The 21,957-nt window shown below is 39.5% G+C and overlaps 1 protein-coding gene across 1 annotated transcript; it reads left to right on the top strand.

Annotated features, from left to right (window-relative positions):
- Window positions 1-780: 780 nt before the first annotated feature.
- On the top strand, window positions 781-21,954 carry gipc2 (GIPC PDZ domain containing family, member 2). The gene is made up of 6 exons (XM_050075043.1): window positions 781-1,409; window positions 16,035-16,220; window positions 17,942-18,122; window positions 19,086-19,195; window positions 19,656-19,737; window positions 20,620-21,954. Exons 1-6 carry the CDS (start codon window positions 1,134-1,136, stop codon window positions 20,769-20,771), a joined length of 987 nt encoding a protein of 328 aa, XP_049931000.1. The 5' UTR covers window positions 781-1,133; the 3' UTR covers window positions 20,772-21,954.
- The last annotated feature ends 3 nt before the right edge of the window (window positions 21,955-21,957 follow it).

The following is a 21,957-nucleotide window of genomic DNA, read 5'->3' as shown; positions in this document are numbered from 1 at the left end:
AAATGTAGCAGTGTAAAAAATTTGCCTCCAAAATGTAAAGTAGCATAAAATGAAAATAAGTAAAGTACAAATACCTCAAAATTGTACGGTACGGTGGTGGAAGAAGTACTCGGATACTTCACTCAACTAAAAAATTAAATATGACAGTCTAAAAATACTCCATGACATGTAAAACTCCAGGATTCAAATGTTACTTGAATAAAAGTACATAAGCATTTTCAGCAAAATGTACCCATTGCGCAGAAAGGCTCCTTTCAAAGGGTTATATTGTTTTAGAATATTATATAATTGTGTTTTTATCACTAAAAATACATGTCAGAGCATTTTAATGTTGTAGTTCATCAATGTGGAGCCAGTTGTAGATACTTTTTGTATACTACTGGGTAGATTATAGTACTGCATAAGCATATCATACGTTTTTTAACGTACAAATTAACTAATATCTACAAGTGTAAAATGAAAGTAGTGAGGTAAAAAGTACAATATTTGCCTCAAAAATGTAGTAAAGTAGAAAGAGCCTATAAAGTGGGATACAATGAAGTATTAAATTGTACTCAAAATTGTACTTAAATACAGTGTTTGAGTAAATGTACTCAGTCACCTTCCACTACTAGTGTGCAGGTATAATTCAGGCTACTTTAACCTATAGTAACTTGCAGTACGTGTTTTTAAAAAATACCTGAGTAATTGTTTTACAGTGATCCCCCTGTGATGGGGTGCAGGTGCACTGGGACTGAGCCCGGGTCGGTCCCACTGCGCCTGCGTCCCGCGGCACGCTGATAGACAAACAGAGTAGCTATTGTTAGCCGAGCAGCAGCCAGCAGGTTGTGTCAGAGTTTATCCCACACTCGCCGCCACCTACCTGTTGAATATTCACACCATTTATTCACCCAGCGAGTGCCGAGCCACTGTCGAAGAACACATCTAAGCTGTGGGACAGGTGAGGAAAAGGAAAAGTGTGTCGCGGAAGGAAGGAAGGAAGGCATTTAGGAAAGCTCGGAGTAAAGAAGGAAGTAAATAAGGACAACACGACCGTTGGGCTTGGAACTCAACAGGTTAGCTACTTCAATGTTCTAGCAGCGGCTCGGACTTTACACTTCCAACGTCGAGAAACAAACAAACAACAGCAAAAGATGCCATTGGGACCATGGAGGAAGAAAAACAGGTCGACGAAGGAGCATTTGGTGGAAAACGAGGAGGTCGGCGGCGGACACGCAGGTGCAGGGAGCTTGGCTAAATCCGCCGTGAACGGAGCGGGGCTGCCGCCTCCACCTGCCAACCTGCGGCCCAAACTGGTCTTCCACACGCAGCTGGCTCACGGAAGCCCCACCGGCAGGATCGAGGGATTCTCCAATGTCAAGGAGTTGTACGCAAAAATAGCAGAAGCGTTTAATATAAGCCCACCTGAGGTAAGAACTCACCTGTGGTTAAAGGAGGGAAAAAGTCATGTGGTTGATTTAGTGTTTAACTCAAAGTATCCACACAGACACCCTTGTTTTTACTCAAGAACTACTCATGTACAGTTTTAAGGTACTTTACTTGAGTATTTCCATTTAATTTACACTACTTTATACTTATCATTTAATAGGAAAATATTACATTTTCACCTCACTACATTTGTTTGACATGTGTGGCAACTAGTTTCTTTTCATTTTAAGGTAATGACACTATGATAAGTTTATAAAATACAATCCAAATGGGACAAGGGGCTCTGGCAGCTTTTAGTTGGGGCCCCTTGACCCCATTTCAGATGTGACAGTTCCACACAATCCAACATTTGCCCTTTAAACCTCACATATACATACAGACAAGTGTTTGAGGCCTGATGAGATCAAGTTATCACTCATTAAAGGACACTAAGACTACAAAAAAGTCAAAATAATGAGTGCAACTTTATGTAGCTCAACTTGATTTTCTTCTTCCCTACCCTATTAATCACATCACGACCCCACAGACTAAATATCTCTGAATAAAAGACCCAGCTGTAGGCCTATGTAATTAAAACTAGCTCCACCTTGACCAGCCACAACAGTAAAATTTTACTCACTCATTGATTTATTAGTGTCATTAATCTAATAAAGATGCATGATATTAAATCAGGTACAGGAGACATTTTTCTGCAAAATAACTACTTCTATACATACAATACATTTTTACCGATTATACTTAAATACTTGTACATGAGTACATTTTTAAATACTTTTACTTATAATGGAGTATTTAAAATTGCGGTATTGCTCTTTACGTAGAATCTTTAATACTTCTTTTACCAGTGCGATGATGAATGAGTAGTTGCAGGAAAGGCCTGGGTAAACAGTTTTCTAAGTGGCTTTTCTAAGAGATTAGCCCCGTGGTGGCCATTAAAAGTCAACTTTGATTGTCTCGAGTCAAAGCAAGCTGGTGTTTGTAAAGGCACGCCCTGCCAGCCTGCACACCTTCAACCCCGCAAGTACTGAGATAGATTGGTGTCTTATCTACGTTATGAGGTCACTGGATACCTGACAAATTACCCCTATTTTTAGATACAGTTGTTCACTCAGCATCGGAGTCCAATAGGAAGCAAAAGCTACGTGTAGACTGTGGAGGTCCCGAAAACAAAAGCAGGTTCTGTGTCCTCCTGTAAGCCCAGACGGCTTAAGCTCTTCTTTTCAAAGGAAAGTGTGAGTGGCATGTTTGACTTTTGTCAGCCTGAAATATGACTAGATAGGCTAGCAGGGCAGCCTGTTATCAGCCTGGAGACGTGAACTTCCTTCCCCCGCTTGAAACGAAGAGATACAGTCACTTCATTCAACGAGTGCAATAATTGGAAAGGAATTTGTCCCAGTGGCATTGATACACAGTGTATTACACAATACAGGACTTCACCTAACAATGTACATGATTCTGGCCACAGTCTTTCTGATTTGATGGTACAAAATATCTATAATATAATGAGGCTCAAAATCTGCAGTTTTTTTCCTGAATGGGATACCAGGCGTTTTTCTATTTGTTCCATCATGTCTATCAGTATACCTCATTACAGCCTTTCTGCATCTGTCTAGACTTGTTAGTACAGAAACTGCCTCGAGATGTGTTCTTTAGTAACAGCAAGCACTGTACTACACAGGAGCTAAAGAGATTTGGGATTTTAGCTGATTTTAGCAGCTTGTGTTGGAGGAACAGATTCAAACCTCCATGTCTGCATGCACTGCCTTGCTAAAGTGTCTTTGAGCAAGACATCAATTGTACCAGCTCTCGGAGTACTGTTCTGTAACTGTTCTGGACCTTTGACCTGTCTGTAAAGAGGGACAAATGAGGATCTACTGTACTTGGATCAGTAAAGAAACACATTTATTTTTGTAGTTGGCACATAAAGGAAAAAAAAAGTTCCTTGCTGAAATAATGCCTCAAAGCTTGCCAAGCATTGCATGTGTCCAGACCTTTGAATCCACCCACTCCACCGAGGCAGTGCCAAGCAGGTAGCGGAAGAAAATAACAACCCAAATTTCAACATCTCACTCTGTCCTGTTAAGTGGTTATGTCACATTGGCATTCTTTGGTGTAGAAAGTATGTGTGCCATTGAGGATGCTGGCTTATTCAGAACTGGGGCATAGATAGCCACACAAAGACAGATGCAGACAGACATGCGGATGGAGTATGAGTTGTTGGACTCTACAGTTTTTACCACAGGAAGTCCCTCACGTCCGGCTCAGTGGGCATCGCCTCAAATCTAACTAGATAACTTGTCCCAGCCACAGCAAGAGGCGTCCCACAGGACCCAGGGGAGCAGCTCTGCCCAGGGCCTCCTCCCTCCATAAACAGCACCAAACCCCACTCACATGTGACTCTGCTGCCCATTGTGACCGGACATGACCTGATATCAGCACTGACAGATCAAAGCCTTGTTACTTCCCAACAGAAGTCTAATTTTTAATGAATACCTGTAAGTAGGGCTGGACACTGGTGACGATATGATATCCCTCAAATGTGCTATCCACATGTACTTTTTTCTCATTGCACTGTGAGGTGTTTCTGGTATTTCGCCTACTCAATTTATATACATGAAGGCAGACTAAATGTTAAAAACACCTCTCTCAGCACAAACGCCAGGCTCCAAATGACCCCCAAGTTTAACTGACACCAAAAACAAAAACTGAACCTTATAAATGTCATAAAGACGGGATTTACTGCAGGCATTTATGAGACAGCATTAGCTAAGTGTTATTAGTGTACAAAACACAGCTTTAAAGAGATTAAGTTACAAGTTTAATTTGTTATCGATACTTAATTCAAAGTTTAAGTTTTTCTTGTTCGAGGATTTGAAGATATTAACTTGGACTCTGGGAAATTGCAATAGGCATTTTGCTATTGATATGGAGCTATCAATAATTTATCAGTTGAGAAAATAGCCTGCAGGTTAATTGATAATGCAATAATTGTAAATTGCTGCTGGATAGTGTTTCAGTTCTCATTTTCATTTAGCTGAATATGCCAAAGTTTTCACTGCATTGGTGTTTAATGTTGTAACACAAGAAGCAGCTGAACATTAACTTTCCCTAATTACAAGTTGCACACTTATGAAATACCTGACAAATAAATTAATAATAAACAAGGCTAATAATCTGGCCAAGCGTTTGATGCCAACTTTACTTTATGATACCTGATAGTTTTTGATACTCGATGCTAAGGATACATGTCTGGCTCAGTATTGAGGGTAAAGAGGAAGTGTTGATGTTCCAGTGCTTGCCATGTTATTCATTACAAAACTGTCAAATGCAGTCTGCACTCAAAATTTCGCACTGAGCATCAGACATATGTTGAATGTGCCATCTGCTCTAGCTCTGGTACAGACTTGAATCTGTATGGCTTTAATATTGTAAGTAGCTATCCTTTAGATATATTTACATATTAACACATCTTAAAAACAGCTGGAAATAAAATGAAATTACATATGAAGCAGAGATAATGCTTTTATTTTGGCACATCACAGAGAAGATATAGTCTAAAATGGCTTTAGTTTTTTCTTTCAAATTTGTAAACATGTCAGTAAAATTACATATCCAGTTAAGACAGGTGTTTTGAGTTATCATTGTAAGTTTAAGTAATATGTGTTTATTTAATTTTCTCCTGATTTTCTGGTATAATTTTCTTCAAAATGTCAAAATAGCAGTAACGACTTTCTTCTTACGAAAAAGGTGATTGAAACATTTTCTCTCAGGCTTTACACCACAGCACTTATAGGTTGCTTAATTCAAACACCAATGTCAATTCTGCGGCATTCAGATTAAAATGTAGTAAATATAGTGATATAAACTGACAACAGTTGCCTTAAAGCAAGTGGTTCCCAACTGGTGGGTCGCGGTCCGAAAGTGGGTCGCAGGCCCATTCTGAATGGACCGCAAGTGACTCGCAAATATGTCAAGTTTGTAAAAAAACACAAAAATCACTACTCATTTATTTTTAAGTACAGAAAATTTGCAGTGCAGAGCTTTTAGTATGAGGTGCTGTTTTGTGCTGTAGAGTGAGTGACTAACCCACAGCTTCTTGCCAGAGACAGCTCAACAACATGGCCAAACACAAGTATGATGCTGAATATATTAAATCATGGGACCTAGAACTAATGACTAAGGAGACATCTGGACCCTGTGGCTGGACCAGCTGGGAACCAGGTATATGATGCAGGAATTGCGGCTGTTGTTTGTAAACACAACATTCAAACTTGGCCCCTCCCCCCTACACTGCTTGTATGCACACTGCAAGTTGTTATTGTAAGAATGTTACACTTGTTATAATAGAGAGGCGATAGTTAGCATACTTACTAAGCTAACCACTGGCACCTACCTGTCAAACAGAAAACACTCATGTCGCTCTGCATCTTCATCCTCTTCTTCAGTGCTTGCTAGCGATAGTGAGAGCGAAAGCCAACCCCAGATTCATGCTCTTATTGGAACGAGCTTTGTCTGCTTGAAGTTTCGCCCCACTGTATTCACGTATTGTCCGTGCTGTGTCTGCGATTTTTGTAGCGTCCTCTTGGATTTGTGCTGCTACTTGTCTGACACCTGGTTGCTACCATTTTATAAAGTCCCGACCTCACCTGTGTGCTGTTATTGGCTGGAGGCTACACGCGCAGAAAGTCCCGAACACAGCAAAATAAAAAGGAAATACAGGCAGAGGTCAGGGTCCTAGCAAATAAATACACCACCACTTTTCTAGTGGGTCATATTTGATGATTGAGACGTATAACTTTTGTGTGGTCTACATATTGTTTTTTGTTTATAGAAAATCCTGCATAGTATACCTTTAATAATAATGGAAAAGAATCTACTCTTAATATCTACAATACCTGCTGTGAAAACACAAATCATTAACACCCATTGAGGAAGTGCTTAATTTCAATGTAGTGTAACACTAAAGTAAACTGGAGGACAAAATAGTCACACACGGAGCCACCCAGAAACCATTTATCTGTGGCTGTTTGGAAACCAGTGGCTCTGAGGTTACGTGAGGGATTGGCTGAGGCTGATATGAATTATGTAATAAACAATGGCGTTGTCTTTGTTGTGCTCATGGCCTCTAGTAGGTGACACATTTCTTTCCAAACAGACATCACATTGCATTAAAGCATGTCTGGTTTGACTGTGAGCAGCTATTGTTGTGCCTTTAATGAGACATTAGTTCTTATGTTGCACTAAAGCTCTGTCAGTTTTTTTAAAGAAGCAGAAGTGATTGAAAGGAATTTTTCTGAGTGAAATGACATCTCAAATAGCAAATACACTAAAAGTAAAGGTGTTACAGAGCAGATGTTATGTAAACTCACTTCAGTTTCTGTGTTATCTCAGCCAGCAAGACATGAATGTACTGTTGTAGTGTTTAGATGAGGAATTATCTTTTTATGTGTTCAGGTCAAAGTCTGGTTATTGGCCCTGTAGCTGTAGAGTTTGAGGTGTGGCTCTCACTGTGAATTTGCTTCTCGTCCACCTGCTGACCAGAAACACAGCCATTTGCTTACAGTTTGAATATATATGCTGCAGTCATGCGTCACAGAACCACACATCTTGCTTTTATTTTGCAGATTTGAAGGTGGCTGTACTTCCAAGTCTGCAGCCAGACATTTCTTAACTGGGGGGGGGGGGGATTAGGTGAAACAATCTCATTTGATGGAGCTTGAGTCTGCTGTTTGTGTAAGCTGAGCTCCTGCAATCACTTATAGATGTTGTACATAGCGCATACTTTGGATGACCTGATAAATGGATTGATGTGTAGATTTATCTATTCTTTTGTATGTAGAGAATGCTAAGTGAGCTTTTTTTGTCGACCATGAAATGAGCATAAGCACTTGCTCTGACACCTATTCTACCCTTATTAAGCTTATAATGGCCATTTTTTATAAAAACTTTCAGAGAAATCTGAAATCTAAAGCATATCACTGAGGCTGTAATTGGTAAAGGTGTTGAACTGGACTGTATTATATTCAAATGTGCTGCAATGTTCTTCCCCCTCATGTTTGTATATGTGCGTGACCAAAACATCTGACGCACCTCTCAATATAATGTTCAACACCACTGCAACCTACAACCTTAATAATAAACATATACTGTAGGTAAATTATCATCATCATATGATTAATTATCATCTTTGTAAGTATGTAGAATCTACAGCTGAGCTAAAATATGAGATTTCATCATATTTCATTGGTATAACTACTGTAAAAAAGTGGCCACCTAGTGTGTATCACAACATACCAAATATATGCAAAATGACATAATAATCAGTGTAATGAAATTTGTTTTTGCTGTTAAGCATTATATCGGACACAACTCTTCACACATGATAATTGACAAGAGCTTCATATTGGGAGTTCAGAATGAAAATGTGTGTAGAATGATTAATTAGGATGATTTTGTATAACAAAATGTGTCCATATCATCACAGTATGACTCCAAAGTAAGTCAATATATGATAGCATCTATCTATTTGTATATCTCTATACAGTCCTTGTTTTCAGACAGGATTGATAAAGTAGTGTTTTCTTTTCTTTTATATCAGATAAGGTTTGTTTTTACCTTGACATGTTTCAACGGGTGTCTTCCTGGAAGAAACATGTCAAGGTAAAAACAAACCTTATCTTGTCTGATTATAAAAGAAAAGAAAAACACTAATTTAACACTTAGACAGAACGAACTTCTATGGATTAGGATTCATAAAGGCTTGTACTTGCTTCACAACTACAAACCGTTTGATGTTTTTATTAAGTGCTGCAACCAACCATTATTTTTTATTATCAACAAATCTGTCATTTTGAGAAACTGGAACCAGTGAATGCTCATCTCAGCCGCTCAAACAAGTTTCAAAAGTCTGCTAGAAACCAAATGGTAAGAAAAATATCAGTTAAGTATAGTGATGTGCAGAATATGAGCTAAAACATGCAAACCAATGTAAATTATCAGTGGGATTATTTTATTGTATTAGACAAGAAAGCTGGTGTTTTCCCCTCTTGTGTAAACCAATATTTTGTTTTGATGTTCACTATAATCTTAAATGTCTTTTTGACCAGTTAAAACCACTGTTATTTCCTCACGTAGTAAACAAGCCCAGTTATATTGTATTCGTAGCTAATAACACGTTCTGAAATTATCCTGCAACATGATTCCAGTGAAGATGTGGTTACTGGTAATTGTGCTTCATTACACATGTGACAAGCAAATGAGCACCACTGTGAGAAACAAGTGTGAAGCTAACGAGGAGAGTGTGCATGTGTCGGTGTGTGTGAGGCTGCAGAAATAGACCCCAGGTGTGTGTGCTTACCACTGACTGGACTGGATGTGGTTTTATGGCGACTGAAGTGGTTGTTTACCGGCAGCGATGCAGAGGAAAGTGTTGCTAGGGCAGCTGAGCCCACAGAACAACAACGGCAGGTTTATTCAGAGGCAAGTTCAGGTTTCCATCAGTCTCTCTGAGGAGTGATGTGGTGGCGAAGACAAAACAACCACAGATAAAACCCAATATTTGTTATCATCTGTCTGGGACAGGTGTAGTGATGTATTAGAGAGAGACAGTCTGACCTCTGGTTACCACACAGCCCACTCTCCCTCCCTTTGTAGCTGTAAATAGTCTCTAACAGAGCTGCAGTAGCTGCATTGTTTCATCAACACATTCAGTAATCAGTTGTTTAATTCAAATGGATTTCAGTGTTTTCTTTATGCTTCCAGAGAGGTGTTATTGAAAGCAAGATTACCCGTTAAACCAGGCTTACTTCCGTCATTCTGGTTAATTTTCAGGAAATTCTGTTCGATAAACCTGCTGAACTAGTATTACAACCAGTCTGACAGTTTTCTTTTCAGTTTCTCCTCTGTACTGTTAGCACCACAAGTCAATCCATCACTTTTTGACAAAAGCTATAATTATTACATGCTTAAAGGGGCCTATTATGCTCATTTTCAGGTTCATACTTGGATTTTGGGTTTCTACTACAGCTCATGTACTTGCTTTAACATTTAAAAAACACTTTATTTTCCTCATACTGACTGTGCTGTAACACCTGTATTCACCCTCTGTCTGAAACACTCTGTTTTAGTGCATGTCTCTGTAAACCCCCCCCCACCCGAAAAAGCCCAGTGTTCTGATTGATCAGCATTTCTGGGTCTTGCACCATCATTAGCTGGGGAATTACTGTAACAGAGTATAGTGGCACTTTCTACTGGTAAAAATCATCAAGAAAATCTTCTAAACCCCAAATTTCCCACAACCAAACCTGTTCCGGCAGTTATATGATCCGAAATTAGGCAGACATTAATTACACTGGCAACCAAGATTACATATTTCCCAGATGTTAGCATGTAGCTACATGTAGCAGTGTATGTAATGTATATTTTGCAGTAGCATGCCTGGAGCAGATGACCATTTAAAGAAATCCATCACAAGTTGTCATCAGCTTGTCTCGAAAGTAGAAGAAATGTTGGAAACAGATTATTCCAAACAGTCTGAAGCCGGAGGTTTATGCGCAGTTGACGTTTTAACATACATTTAATTCATTATTTGAAACTTTGGCCATGTTTAATATGATCATCCATGAGAGAAAGTAAGGAATAGGTCCACTGCAAACTTCTTAGTATTAAGTATCTGCAAAGTATTCCAGTCAACATGTGTTTTTAAATGCCCTGCAATTTAAAATAAAGGTAATAAACATCTTAGATCCCTGACTATAGCCTAATAGTTAGTATTATTTTCACAATTAACAAATAAAACTAAAGAATCAGACACCCAGAAATCTGTCTATTAAAAACACATTAAGAAGCAGAGAACCAATATGAAGGTATTTAAACAGTATTTAGTTGAGTCAAAATCCTAAAGTGTCACATTGTTATAGAATGTTTATCTTATTATTCTACTGTAAAATAAATGACCTAGCTGTCGTCCTATTTGATAGCTTAAAGTTGTTTATACAGTAGGAGCGCTATATGACATTCAAAACATTGATATAGCAGCAGACAAATATTTGCTATGTAAAGAATGGTGGAGTAATGACATCCTGAGCAGAGAATGAAGTCACCCTCCCTCTGACGCAAGACGGTCCTTAGACGGTCTAGGTGCATGTGCAAGTTGGTGCACGTGAGTCCCTGTGAGTCCCTGTGAATTCCTGTGAGTGGTTATTCCACTGGCTACCTACTTTCTCATATGATGGTTACTGCTGTCCCAACCCATTGTAGCAGAACAGCGTAGTTGCAAAGTGTAGCGCCCACCCTCTGTTTCCCCCCTCATGTTAACACTGTTAGCTATATCAGCACTGTTGCCAGTAGCCCCTTTAACACTGCCAGATTTTCCACGAATGTTGCTGCGAGCGTTTAGACACACAGAGGTGGAAAGGCAAGTTGATCCGAGGTGCCCAATTTTCCACCTCGGAGGGTAGTCATATTGGCGGAACCCTTTTAGTTTAAACAGACCGAGGTGTCCTTCCGCAACGGGAGGGGCTGTTGGAAGATTTGTGGGAGGAGCTGTTGATGACGCCACACGTGCGAGCCACTGGCGGTGGATAAACAGGAAACAGCTGATAGCAGAAATTAGCGAGCAGCTAGTAGCAAGAGGGAAACGCAAACCTGACAGACACTGTAAAAATGAGCAACTGAGGAGACAAGGAATTGTGCAGCCTCCTTGCCCTCACAAACGAAGAGGCCATTAACCGTCAGATGACAGAGGCGGTGAGGAACAAGAGAGAATCGCCATCTTACTACTGCCACCTGACTAGCCGCGGCTTCCCTCCCACGTTACTGTTTACGTCACATGCTGAGCTACAGGTTTTGTTACTTGCTCACCCCCCCCCCATTGTCCCAAAAAAGGCACATTCTAACAATAGTAGGTAGGTGGCAATTTTCCACCCTCCCCGATTTTATTTTTATACTGCCAATGCTGAAAAAAGACTGATTGGGCTTTCCTGCAAATTTGCACAATTCCTATCTAAAAAGGGCTATTGTTAGCACTGTTCACACTGTTAGCACAGTTATCTGCTTGCTGTTGGCTCAGTCCCCTCCATGTTGAGAGCCGTGTTCAGGGACTCCCAGCTCAGACACTGAATCATAGATATGCTCTGAATGTTGTGCACAGCTCTGAATGATCATGTTATATCTATTCCTTTTATTTTCAGAAATTATACAAAGAAACTTAACTTATTGCAATGGTTTTGCTTGCTTTTGCTGCAGTATTTTACTCTTCATATTATATATTCAGTATGTGTGAACGTCACAGTTTAGTCCTCACATGTTCATTTTGTATTGCTGTGAAATGATGTGATTAGTGCTGGAAAACTAGGATCACAGTTGCCCTGGCTTTATGAAAGAGATCAATATTGGTTGAGTTCGTCAGACTCACTCAGACGTGCTTTTCATCGTGAGCTCTGCTTCTCTGAGCCACCTTTATGAGACAAACCCTCAGCTGTCATTCTGAGGAATCTCACATCCGCAGTCAGGTAAATGATTACACCGGCTTAAATGCTGATGGATGTGATATCCTGTTGAAAACACAGCCACACCACAATACACACAGCTGACATCAGCATTCCCTGCTAACTAACTACTAAAAATCATGCGACACAGAAATAACAGTAGACGAGGACAGGAAAGGAGAAGAACATGAGTCCACTGGTTACACATGAGTAATTCCCCTCTGAAAGCATGGTACCCTCTGTTTAATCTCTCTAACCCTCTTTCCTGCCATTAAAAGATCTGTTGAAGAGGCTGTTAATGGACAGACGCTCAGTTACCAAAGAAACAGGTTTCCCAAGTCCACACTGTTTTAATGCAGGTCATAAATCAGAGAGAGATACAATTAAAGGCGGTACTTATCCTACCTTTCTTCAAACACAGGCGGGAGAAGTGATCTGTTTGGAGAATACATGTGGGCGGAGATTTGTAACATCCATTAGATGTACTTTTACTTTTATGTTATTGCACAATATCTGCTTGACAAATCTCTTTCATTCTGTTGAATTGCAATTTATTTTTAGAGCTGGGGGACTGGTTGCCCACACTAAAGGGGAACATAACTGCAGCACAAAGGTTACTTCTTTTTCAGCACAGTCATTAGATGAATAGTTGTGTTGTAATGCACACTGGTACAGTCAAAAGGAATAACTTAAGATTAAAACGCAGCCTCTCCTTTGGGTTGTAAGTAGGGATGCAACTAACAAATGAATTCACCATTATTATGCAACGTTATGATGATTATTTTGTGATTAGGAGATTAATGAAATGTCAGAAAATCATGGAAATGTCCATTGCAATTCCCTAGAGCCTTAGATAACATCTTCAGAGTTTAATTTTGTCCAAAAAAGAAACATTTGAGAAGCTGAAAGTGGTTAAAATTGCTGATGATCATAGGCGTGGATTTTGGGGGTTTCATATTTGCAATGTGGAAACAAAACCTACACCCTTGCTGGTGATTAATTGTCTTGAATCGTTAATCAATCCACTAATTGTTTCAGCGGCAAGATGTTGAGATCAAAACTTTAGTTACAAAGTAATGAGTGCTATCTTAAAAACTAGTAAACATCTCAGAGTATCCAATATCCAACAGGAAATGGGTTAGCAGAGGTGGTAAGCATTGGCCACAAAATACACTCACATTACAACACAGTTTCAACATGTAAAAGCACATATTGTACTCAAGTACAAAAGTGCTCATTATGCTGAGCGTTATATATGTATTCATGTGTAAAAATCATTTTAATGTAGGATGTCAAAGTGGAGATAAATATACTGTTGTGCTTATTTTTATTTTATTTTTTTAATTGAACCTTAATTTAACCAGGAAGTCTCACTGAGTTTGAAAATCTCCTTTACATGAGAGACCTCGCTAAGGTAGCAGCCAAACAAAACACATTTTAAATGCAACAAATACAACATATAATACAAAAATTCCACAATAAAACAATAACTATTCAAACATAGTGGCCTCTCAAGAAAAACAAGCACCTGTCTCTGTCACCACATTCTTTATGATGCCCTTAAATTCATCAATGGATATAAGTGTTTCTAATTTTAGATCTTTTTGAAGATTGTTCTGTTAAAACCCGGGGTAGGACAACATTAAAAGCAACCATTTGGAGGAGTGTAGCTGTTAACTACCAGAGCTGTAACATATATATCATGTATTGCAGCATCTTCATTTTCGAAGTAACTACTGACTTTGGATATCAAATACATGTATTGGTGTAATGTAGTGGAGTATTAATTAATATAAAATTTGAGTAAATGTTCAGTTACATTACACCACTGCGCTCTGATGAGTTACAGTGCAGCAAACGTGTGATGTGATTAATCCAACCGTCACCCTCTGAGCTGAATCAGACAGATCCTGACACATCTCATCTCATTAGCAAAGTAGGCACTAAAAGACACTGTAAATGCCTCATATATCAAACATGTGGCCTCTGCTGTGTGACGCAGCTCCACTGCTTGTTCTCCCTGAATCTTAAAGTCCTCCTCCACTGAGAACAAAGTTTACAGTGACGTGGGGACATCTTGTGCCCACAAGTAAAAATTTGAATAGAAAATATAGGTGGGGAAAAGAAAATAGAGTGTTCTGTGCCCAGCATATTCAGCAGTGTTGACAGCAACAAGACCAAAACAAAACAAAAACAAACCACAAGTGTTCAAGGCTGAGACTGCACACTCAACCAATATGTAATATAATCAGTGGATCAATTATCTTTTTTTAATACTGTTAACAACAGTGTGTTTGGTCTTAGTCTTGATTGTAAATTTACAGGTTGGGTGTGTCTCTACGACAAATGGAAAATATTTGCATATTCATTGATTCTGTATTTTGCAATGAAGGAGCTTTTAAGAATTATTAACTAGGTAATTTAACATTGTGTGGAAAAAATATATCGGACACAAACTACTATTCAAAAAATTATTACTGTATGTCATAAAAATGTAATAATTTCTTCTGAGGGTACTTTTAGTTTCATGCATGGCTCGATGCCTTTTTTATATCTTATTTTGTGTGATTCCTCTCCACTCTATTTTTACTCCTCTTTTGAAAGCGTTGACCCATGAGTAGCTCTGTCTGGGGTGATGGTGAACAGATTGCACTGCCTCTCCTTACACTTGCCCTTTCCCATGTGGTTATCAAGGTTCTGGTTAGTGTGGCGCAGGCCGTGGGAGGTGTAGTATCTGCCGTCGTGAGTAAGGTCGTCCAAGGAGAGGCAGTCACTCTGCAGTGTGTGTGACACTGCATCTTAGCTACACCCGGCGGTGCGAGCACGCTGTGGCTGTCAGCTCAGCGGGAGGAGAGGCAGTGCTGAGAGCTGCTTAATGTAGTCAGCAGCCTTGGTAACCGGGTGTAGGCGTCCGCTGCTGTTCCTCCCACTCACTCTTGGGTAATGCCCTGGCCTGGGAGGGGAGAGGCAGGCTCTGTTATGGAAAAGAGCCATCAATTCATCTACAGTACACCCCTCCCTTGCCTCAAACATGGCCCCCTCTCCTCCTCCATACTCCCATTCTCTCTTTGCCCTCATCCTTCAGTGGCCTCCCTCCATTATAATCCCATTCTTTTATTGTCTGGTAACCCAAGGCAACGCACGAGGCCATGTCGGCTAATGTGTGTGTGAACAGCGCCTGTTGGTACACAGGAAGAAAAAAAAAAGCCCAAACAAGGCAGGCCTCGCTGCCAGAGGCTGATTGGTGCACAAAGGTCATCCTCCTGATGAACCAGTACGAATCAGTTCCTTTCTGCCATGCAACCCGGAAGTCAGACACTAAATCCTGGCTCGGTATTTCACAAAGCCCCACTATAAGCTGATCCCACAAAAGAAGTTGCATAAAGGCATAACTGATATGATTTATCTGAGTAAATAGATATAATAGATGTTATTAATAGCTTCTGTCTAGGTGAGTTACAGCGCAATAAATGATTCACATCCACCAGCCTCCTCCTGGGTTTCACTGTCCAGTCTCTGTTTAAAGTGCTGTTAAATCAGGCCACTCGTGTATCGTGTTCCTGGTGCTCACATTTCCCTCGCTCTGTCCTGCCAAGACGTGGCAACCGCAAGGTGTGAATCCAGATTTAAGCATTTCTGGCACAGGAAGGAAAGGTCAATTTCCCCCTGTTTGCTTCATCACAGGCTCAGGATTTCAAACAGACACACAGCACACACTGATGACACTGTGGGGTAGAGCAGGGCATAGCCGCATAACTTGGCTCCTGCATTAAAGACGGAGCTCTCTGATGAGTCCTGTATTTAGCATACGGAGGCAGTGCTCTGTCATCTACACTCAGACACTCTTATTTATAATCTGGCTCCGTTTTCAGACTGTGACTAAAACAGGAATGTTTTTTTTATATGTTATATAAAAGATGCAAATGTTTCTGGGGCTTTCCTTCAGAGGGGCCTCTTCTTCTTTTTTTGTAAAATTACAAATGATGAATAGTCTGTTTCGGTGCATATTAAAAGTCAAAGTAGTTTTTAAAACCACTTTTAGCTCAGTTTTATCTAATATGTGTAATGTTTTGAGTCTTGTAATGTACTATATCTGCGTACTTTGGTCTGTGTGTACAGATTCTGTTCTGCACCCTCAACACCCACAAGATTGACATGGACAAGCTGCTGGGGGGGCAGATCGGACTGGAGGATTTTATTTTCGCCCACATCAAAGGAATCAAGAAAGAGGTGGAAGTTTATAAATCTGAAGATGCTCTGGGCCTCACCATCACAGACAACGGAGCGGGATATGCATTCATAAAGGTAAGAAGAAGCTCATCAACATCGACCTTTATTTCACCTGCAAGTAATGTAACATACTCACTCAGGCACACAATGAGAAAAGGGAATTATTGAAATGAATTAAACTGAAAGAAGAGGAACTTATGTTGTGTACCTGTTCATTAGTGGCTGTCTCAACATTCGCTCATTCCAGTGTCAGAAATTAAGCAGGGCTAGGATTAAACAGTAAACTGTGTTAATTGTTTTAAACTAAAAAAAATCAATAATAAGTCTGCCTTTTTTTCAGACAAAGTTATGTGTAAAAAAATCAGGTCAAGACATTTAGTTTATGTTTCTCATGTGGGGATGCAACAACCATTTTTATTGTGAATCTATTGATTAGTTTTTCAGTTTAAAAAAATAAAGCATGAAGACTACAGGTACCGTAATTAATTTACGCTTCTATAAGGCTTAGTGATACAAGAACACTTATTATAAACTTATAAAACTAATAAATGTTAGATGCTTTTAGATGGAAAATAACCCAAATGATAGCTCATTATCAAAGTTGTCATTTATTAATCATCTGTTTAACTAATCAAATAATCATCAAATTCTTTATCATCTAGAGATTTACTCCCATATAAAACCAATGTTATTCAAGTAAAGTAGTAAATGAAATGCACATTTGTTACTCACACTCAATATACAGCTGTTTTCATTTTTAAAACGTATATATTTTACTTGTTATTAAAAAAGGGCATATTTTGAATTTTGAATTTCCATTTTGAATTTGTCTTTTTTCTTTTCTCCTACTGTGTTTATTGGGACAGTAATGCATCAAAATACCAACGCAGTTTCTTATCTGGATTGGTAAAGTGAAATATTAAAACAGACAACTGATTCCTGCTTCAGAGGAACTTTCTGGTCACAACTTTACAAATTTGCTTTCTTAGCGGAAATCACAATTCAGCTTATGCCTCTGTTGATGCAGACACTGTAATGAGCTTATGTGGTCTCAGTCATCTCACTCCAGCATAACAAAGTGCTCACATGTGCCATCATGTGATGCCCAAACAGCACTGCAGCCAATTAACCTGACTGTTTGTGACACTTAAGCCTTGGGGTTTGATGTCTGAAACTAAACTATCTAAACTTCTTTAACAACTTGTAGACTCTTAAGAACATGAACAGTCCAGCCTCATGCAGCTTGTCTCTCACATCTGGACTGTTTTACACCTTCTGATGTGGAAAACTGTTGACTACAGAGGTTTATGGAACTAGGTCAGGAAGCATTTACCAGACCTGCCTGTAGCTCAAGGTAACAGAGGAAATTAATTAAAACGAACAGGTTCCTTGTAAAATATTTTATCTTCCTGAGCAGAAAAAGACCAGGAGAGTATTATTCAAAATAATAAAAGCAGTGAAGATGCTCCTAAGCAGGTAGAGCAGATATATTTGCATCACAAATGTTTGTTTTCTCTTTTTTTAAACCTTTTGAAGTCTCATACAGAAATAAGCTTTCCATGGAAGCATTTTTTAATAAGTCAAGTGGTTGTGCATCAGTGGGCCCATAAAAAAGAGAAATTTCTGGTATTACATTATGAAAGAGGGAACTCAGGAGACTCCTGAAGCATTGCAGCAGGATATTTTTACCCACACTCTTGGTTTGTTTGTGCTCTTGTCTTTTGTTTTTTTGTCCTGTGGAGTGTCATGAATATATAATATAATTGCATTTGTCACTGATTTCTTCTGTATGGCAGCGTATCAAAGAGGGCAGTGTCGTGGACGGGGTGAAGGTGATCTGTGTGGGTGACCACGTAGAGTGCATTAACGGACATAACATCGTCGGGACGCGGCATTATGAGGTCGCCCGCATGCTCAAAGAGCTGCCCAGAGACAAGTCCTTCACCCTCAAACTGGTGGAGCCGATGAAGGCCTTTGGTGAGTGAGACACAAGATGCAGAAAAGGTGCAGACACATCCGCATGAACACATTACACAAGTGACCCACATGGTTTAAGACAGGAGATTCACCCGCAGGATTCAGACACATCTGGACAGGATCTTGTGCTGCCGTGTTTCCCAGTATGAGATCATTTGTGCATTTACAGGATCACATAGGATGTTTTTGTGTCTCAGTGACTATTGGAAACAACAATTTTTGAAACTGATGCAGTATTTAGCGAGCGGACTGCAGCTGGCAGCTGCAAAACAGGCTGCAATGTAACCACTCAGGGCACCCTCACTGTACCTCCACTAAAAGTGTTTTGTTTTTTTCCACTAACCACCTCAGATTGTTATTATAAGTGACAATGTTAAAGAAAGGATTCCTGCAGATAGACCTTTATTTTAAAGAGTAAGGTCCTTTTTGTTCAACCAGAAACCGCTTTGAAATGCCAAAGCCACCAGACTCTATTTAAACAGTCATATGAGCGTGTATAGAGCCAGCATATTTTCATATCTAACAGGGTAAAATAAGGGTTTATTTCAATGAAACCACAGATGGTGATTGTTGGAACAGTGGAGAGACAAACCAAGATGGTTTTTGTGAATCTAGTGTGTTTGGTGATGGTGAGTCCAGGTCTGTAGGGAAGATGTATCTCTGTAGGGATCCTTTTAGACACTTAGATTTTTCATTAACAGGCAAAACAAGCACTGTTAGTAGATTTAAACTGACAGTGCGCACATGCCCCGAGTGATTACATTACAGCCTGTTTGTCAGCTGCCTTCAGCACCCTTCTCGATCAGTACTGGATTTTGAAAATTGTTGTTCTCATTAGTTACTTGGATACAAAAACATGGAAAACTAGCATCCAGGTTTAAACATACCAAAATTACCCTTCAACTTAGCAATGGGACAGTTTGCCAGATAATTGTGTAATATTGTTTCTCTTCGTATTGACAGAAATGCTTGAGCCCAGGTCAAAGGGTGCCAAACCTACCGACAACAAGATCGGCACAGGAAGGGGGACTCTGAGACTTCGCTCCAAGGGCCCAGCTACTGTAGAGGAGGAGGTAAGTTTCTTTAGGTAATCCTGCTGAGACTCAAGTGTCACAACTCAAGCATGTGAGTGTTGTGGATGTCCTACACTGGGAAAGAGGACTTTTTTCCCATCTTTGGACATGAAGCTGTTGGCACTTGTTACAGATTCATCTTGTGAGGACTGCCTGGAAATCGTCCCTTTATGCTGCCGATATATTCTTAAAGGTTTTTCTCTGTTGAAGATACCCACATAGAAACAAACAAAAGATGGCACATACTCATCCCTACATTCTCACGTAATCTACATGTACTGTTTGTCCCCCCTCATCAATATAATCTGGAATAATAAACCAAAGTCAGGCTGATCTCCTGATCATATTTAGATGAAAATACACATCATCCTGCGAAGTGCTGTGCACAAACATTACAGCAATAAAACACAGTAAAACTGAGAAGGGAATAATTAAAACTGACTTGTTTGTTGTTTCCTAGCCAACTGAATTTGAGGAGAAGGCAGTAAAAAAAGTGGACGACCTCCTTGAGAGCTACATGGGCATCAGAGACACTGAACTTGGTGAGTATAAATATTCACGAGCCAATATCAAACCGTGCAACACTAATGTATGCTGTTCATTCTTACTGAGAGATCGAAGATGATTTGCCTCTGCGTTTTGTCATACTTAAAGGGACAGTTCAACCCAAAATCATAAATAAATGCATATTTTTCCTCTTAGCTGTAGTGCTGTGTATCAGCCTAGATTGTTTTGGTGTGAGTTGCTGAGTGTTGGAGATATCGGCTGCAGAGATGTCTGCCTTCTCTTGAATATAATGGAACTAGATGGCACTCACTTTTTACCGGACTACACTGGCCAACTAATTTTCATGTCAGAGGTCTGAAAGAAAGCAGCTGATATCTTGCAAACTAATTTGTCTTGTGAGTGGCCTCATTATGTTCATTTAGAGTCGATAAGATAAAATAAGCCTTTATTGATTCCCAGAGGGGAAAGTCAGGTAGATGATTAGATTGGTTAATTAGGCCTCGATTATCTCTCTCTGTGACTTCAGTCTGTATGTTACTCCATGATTTAGTCTCATAGTGTTCTCTACAGAAAAAACAAAATATTTTATCATGCCACTCAACTGTTCTTTGCAGGCTAGAGCAGTGGTCATTGCAGTGTGTAGAAATATTGGATTTAAACACTGGTTTCGACCCTGGAAAGCATTTTTTTTTAATTCAGAGCAGACAGTAGACATCTGTGAGATCATGAATATAACTTTGAAGATTCAACCCACAGCTGAATAACACCTTAAAAATGTTTTTGTATAGGGAACGCTGTTACCAAATTTTAGACTTAGTTGAAGTTAATTTAGGAAGTAGAGAAATCTCTCACTCTGAGAAAGTCAGGATGTGAGCATATTTATGAAAAGTTATTCAGTCAAGCTCTTGTGTCTCCAGCTGCTACGATGGTCGAGGTCGGCCGTGACAAGAAGAACCCTGATGAATTCGCCATGGCATTAGACGAAACCCTCGGAGACTTCGCCTTTCCTGATGAATTCGTCTTTGACGTCTGGGGGGCCATCGGAGACGCCAAGCAGGGAAGATTTTAAGTTTTGCTCCTGCCTCCCCTCAAACACACACACACACACATACTGACACTCCCTCCTTCCCCAGCACACTTCTTAATATCCTCAGAAGCGAACTGGACAAACTTTAACCAGCACAAACGGGGGGGGGGTGGACAAAGTGTAATTGTGTAGAAGTGAAACTAGCGTGTCATCTTGTAGAGATATCCATGAAATGCAGTTTTCAACACTGAACCTGCCTCCTGCATGATGAAGACTTGGTGATTGATTCCAGATGTTTAAATCTTTTGCACACACCCCCACCCCCTGAGAGACATCACTCTTAAAAGCTCATGATGCTCTTTTTGTCAGAGCAGCAAATGTAGTCATCAGTGGTCTATTACACTGGTTATGAAATGGTATGTGCACATTTTCAATCCTAAAACAATCCCTCAGTTTTAATCACACATTACAGCTGTGTCATTTTTAATAAACAGATGTATCACACAGCTTTTTATAGACTTTTTTATATGTGAAAATGTTGCTGATTTTATAGCAGCAGCTGTGTAATTAGTGTAATTATAGTAATAATAGCAATATCTCTCTCTAAAGCAACCTTTATCTCCCTCCCATCTTTTGAAATGACCTCAGTGAAGAAATGTCAGCGTTCTTTTACTTTGTAATTTTCTTACAACTCTTCTCTGTGCCCTTAAACACACCTTAGCTTGAGCCCTTTGTCCACCTGTCAAGAGACTGAGCAACACAGATAACAGAGGATTTATCTTTAAATGCCTTTAGCCACGTTTGACGATACATTCCACCAACATTCCTTATGTTTCTCATGTTGTTTTAGTCTGTCAGCATTGTTAACACATCATGAAATGAGGCTTATTTAGAGTTGCACGCTTATTTTTTTTCCTGTATTTATTTTATCATGAAAAATCAAATGCTGTAAGACATTTTTACACTGAGACATGGCTCTGTATGGAAGAGTGTTCTTTCCTAAATAAGCCATTGTGAAGGCCGTGTCTGGAATGGGATCAAATTGCAATCCGATGTCTTAAATAAATGCACTTGCATTAATGTAACTGCACTATTTAAAATCACTGTCAGACTGAATTTAAATAGTGACTTGATTAGTGTCATCCACTGATGTTAACTGTTATTGTTTGACAAACCATAAGGGATCACTATTGTTGGATAGACAATAAAATTTGATATACTGTTATCA

Source organism: Epinephelus moara, chromosome 21 (genome assembly GCF_006386435.1).
Source record: "Epinephelus moara isolate mb chromosome 21, YSFRI_EMoa_1.0, whole genome shotgun sequence".
NCBI classification, from domain to species: domain Eukaryota; kingdom Metazoa; phylum Chordata; class Actinopteri; order Perciformes; family Serranidae; genus Epinephelus; species Epinephelus moara.
The sequence above is the reverse complement of the archived record's forward strand: the minus strand, read 5'-3'. Positions and strand labels throughout refer to the sequence as shown.

Bases quoted from the DNA above. Each gene is read 5' to 3' on its own strand.
- gipc2 (XM_050075043.1), top strand. From the start codon at position 1,134: ATGCCATTGGGACCATGGAGGAAGAAAAACAGGTCGACGAAGGAGCAT. The intron at 16,221-17,941 runs GTAAGAAGAAGC...TCTGTATGGCAG, and splicing joins CGGGATATGCATTCATAAAG to CGTATCAAAGAGGGCAGTGT. The intron at 18,123-19,085 runs GTGAGTGAGACA...TCGTATTGACAG, and splicing joins GGAGCCGATGAAGGCCTTTG to AAATGCTTGAGCCCAGGTCA.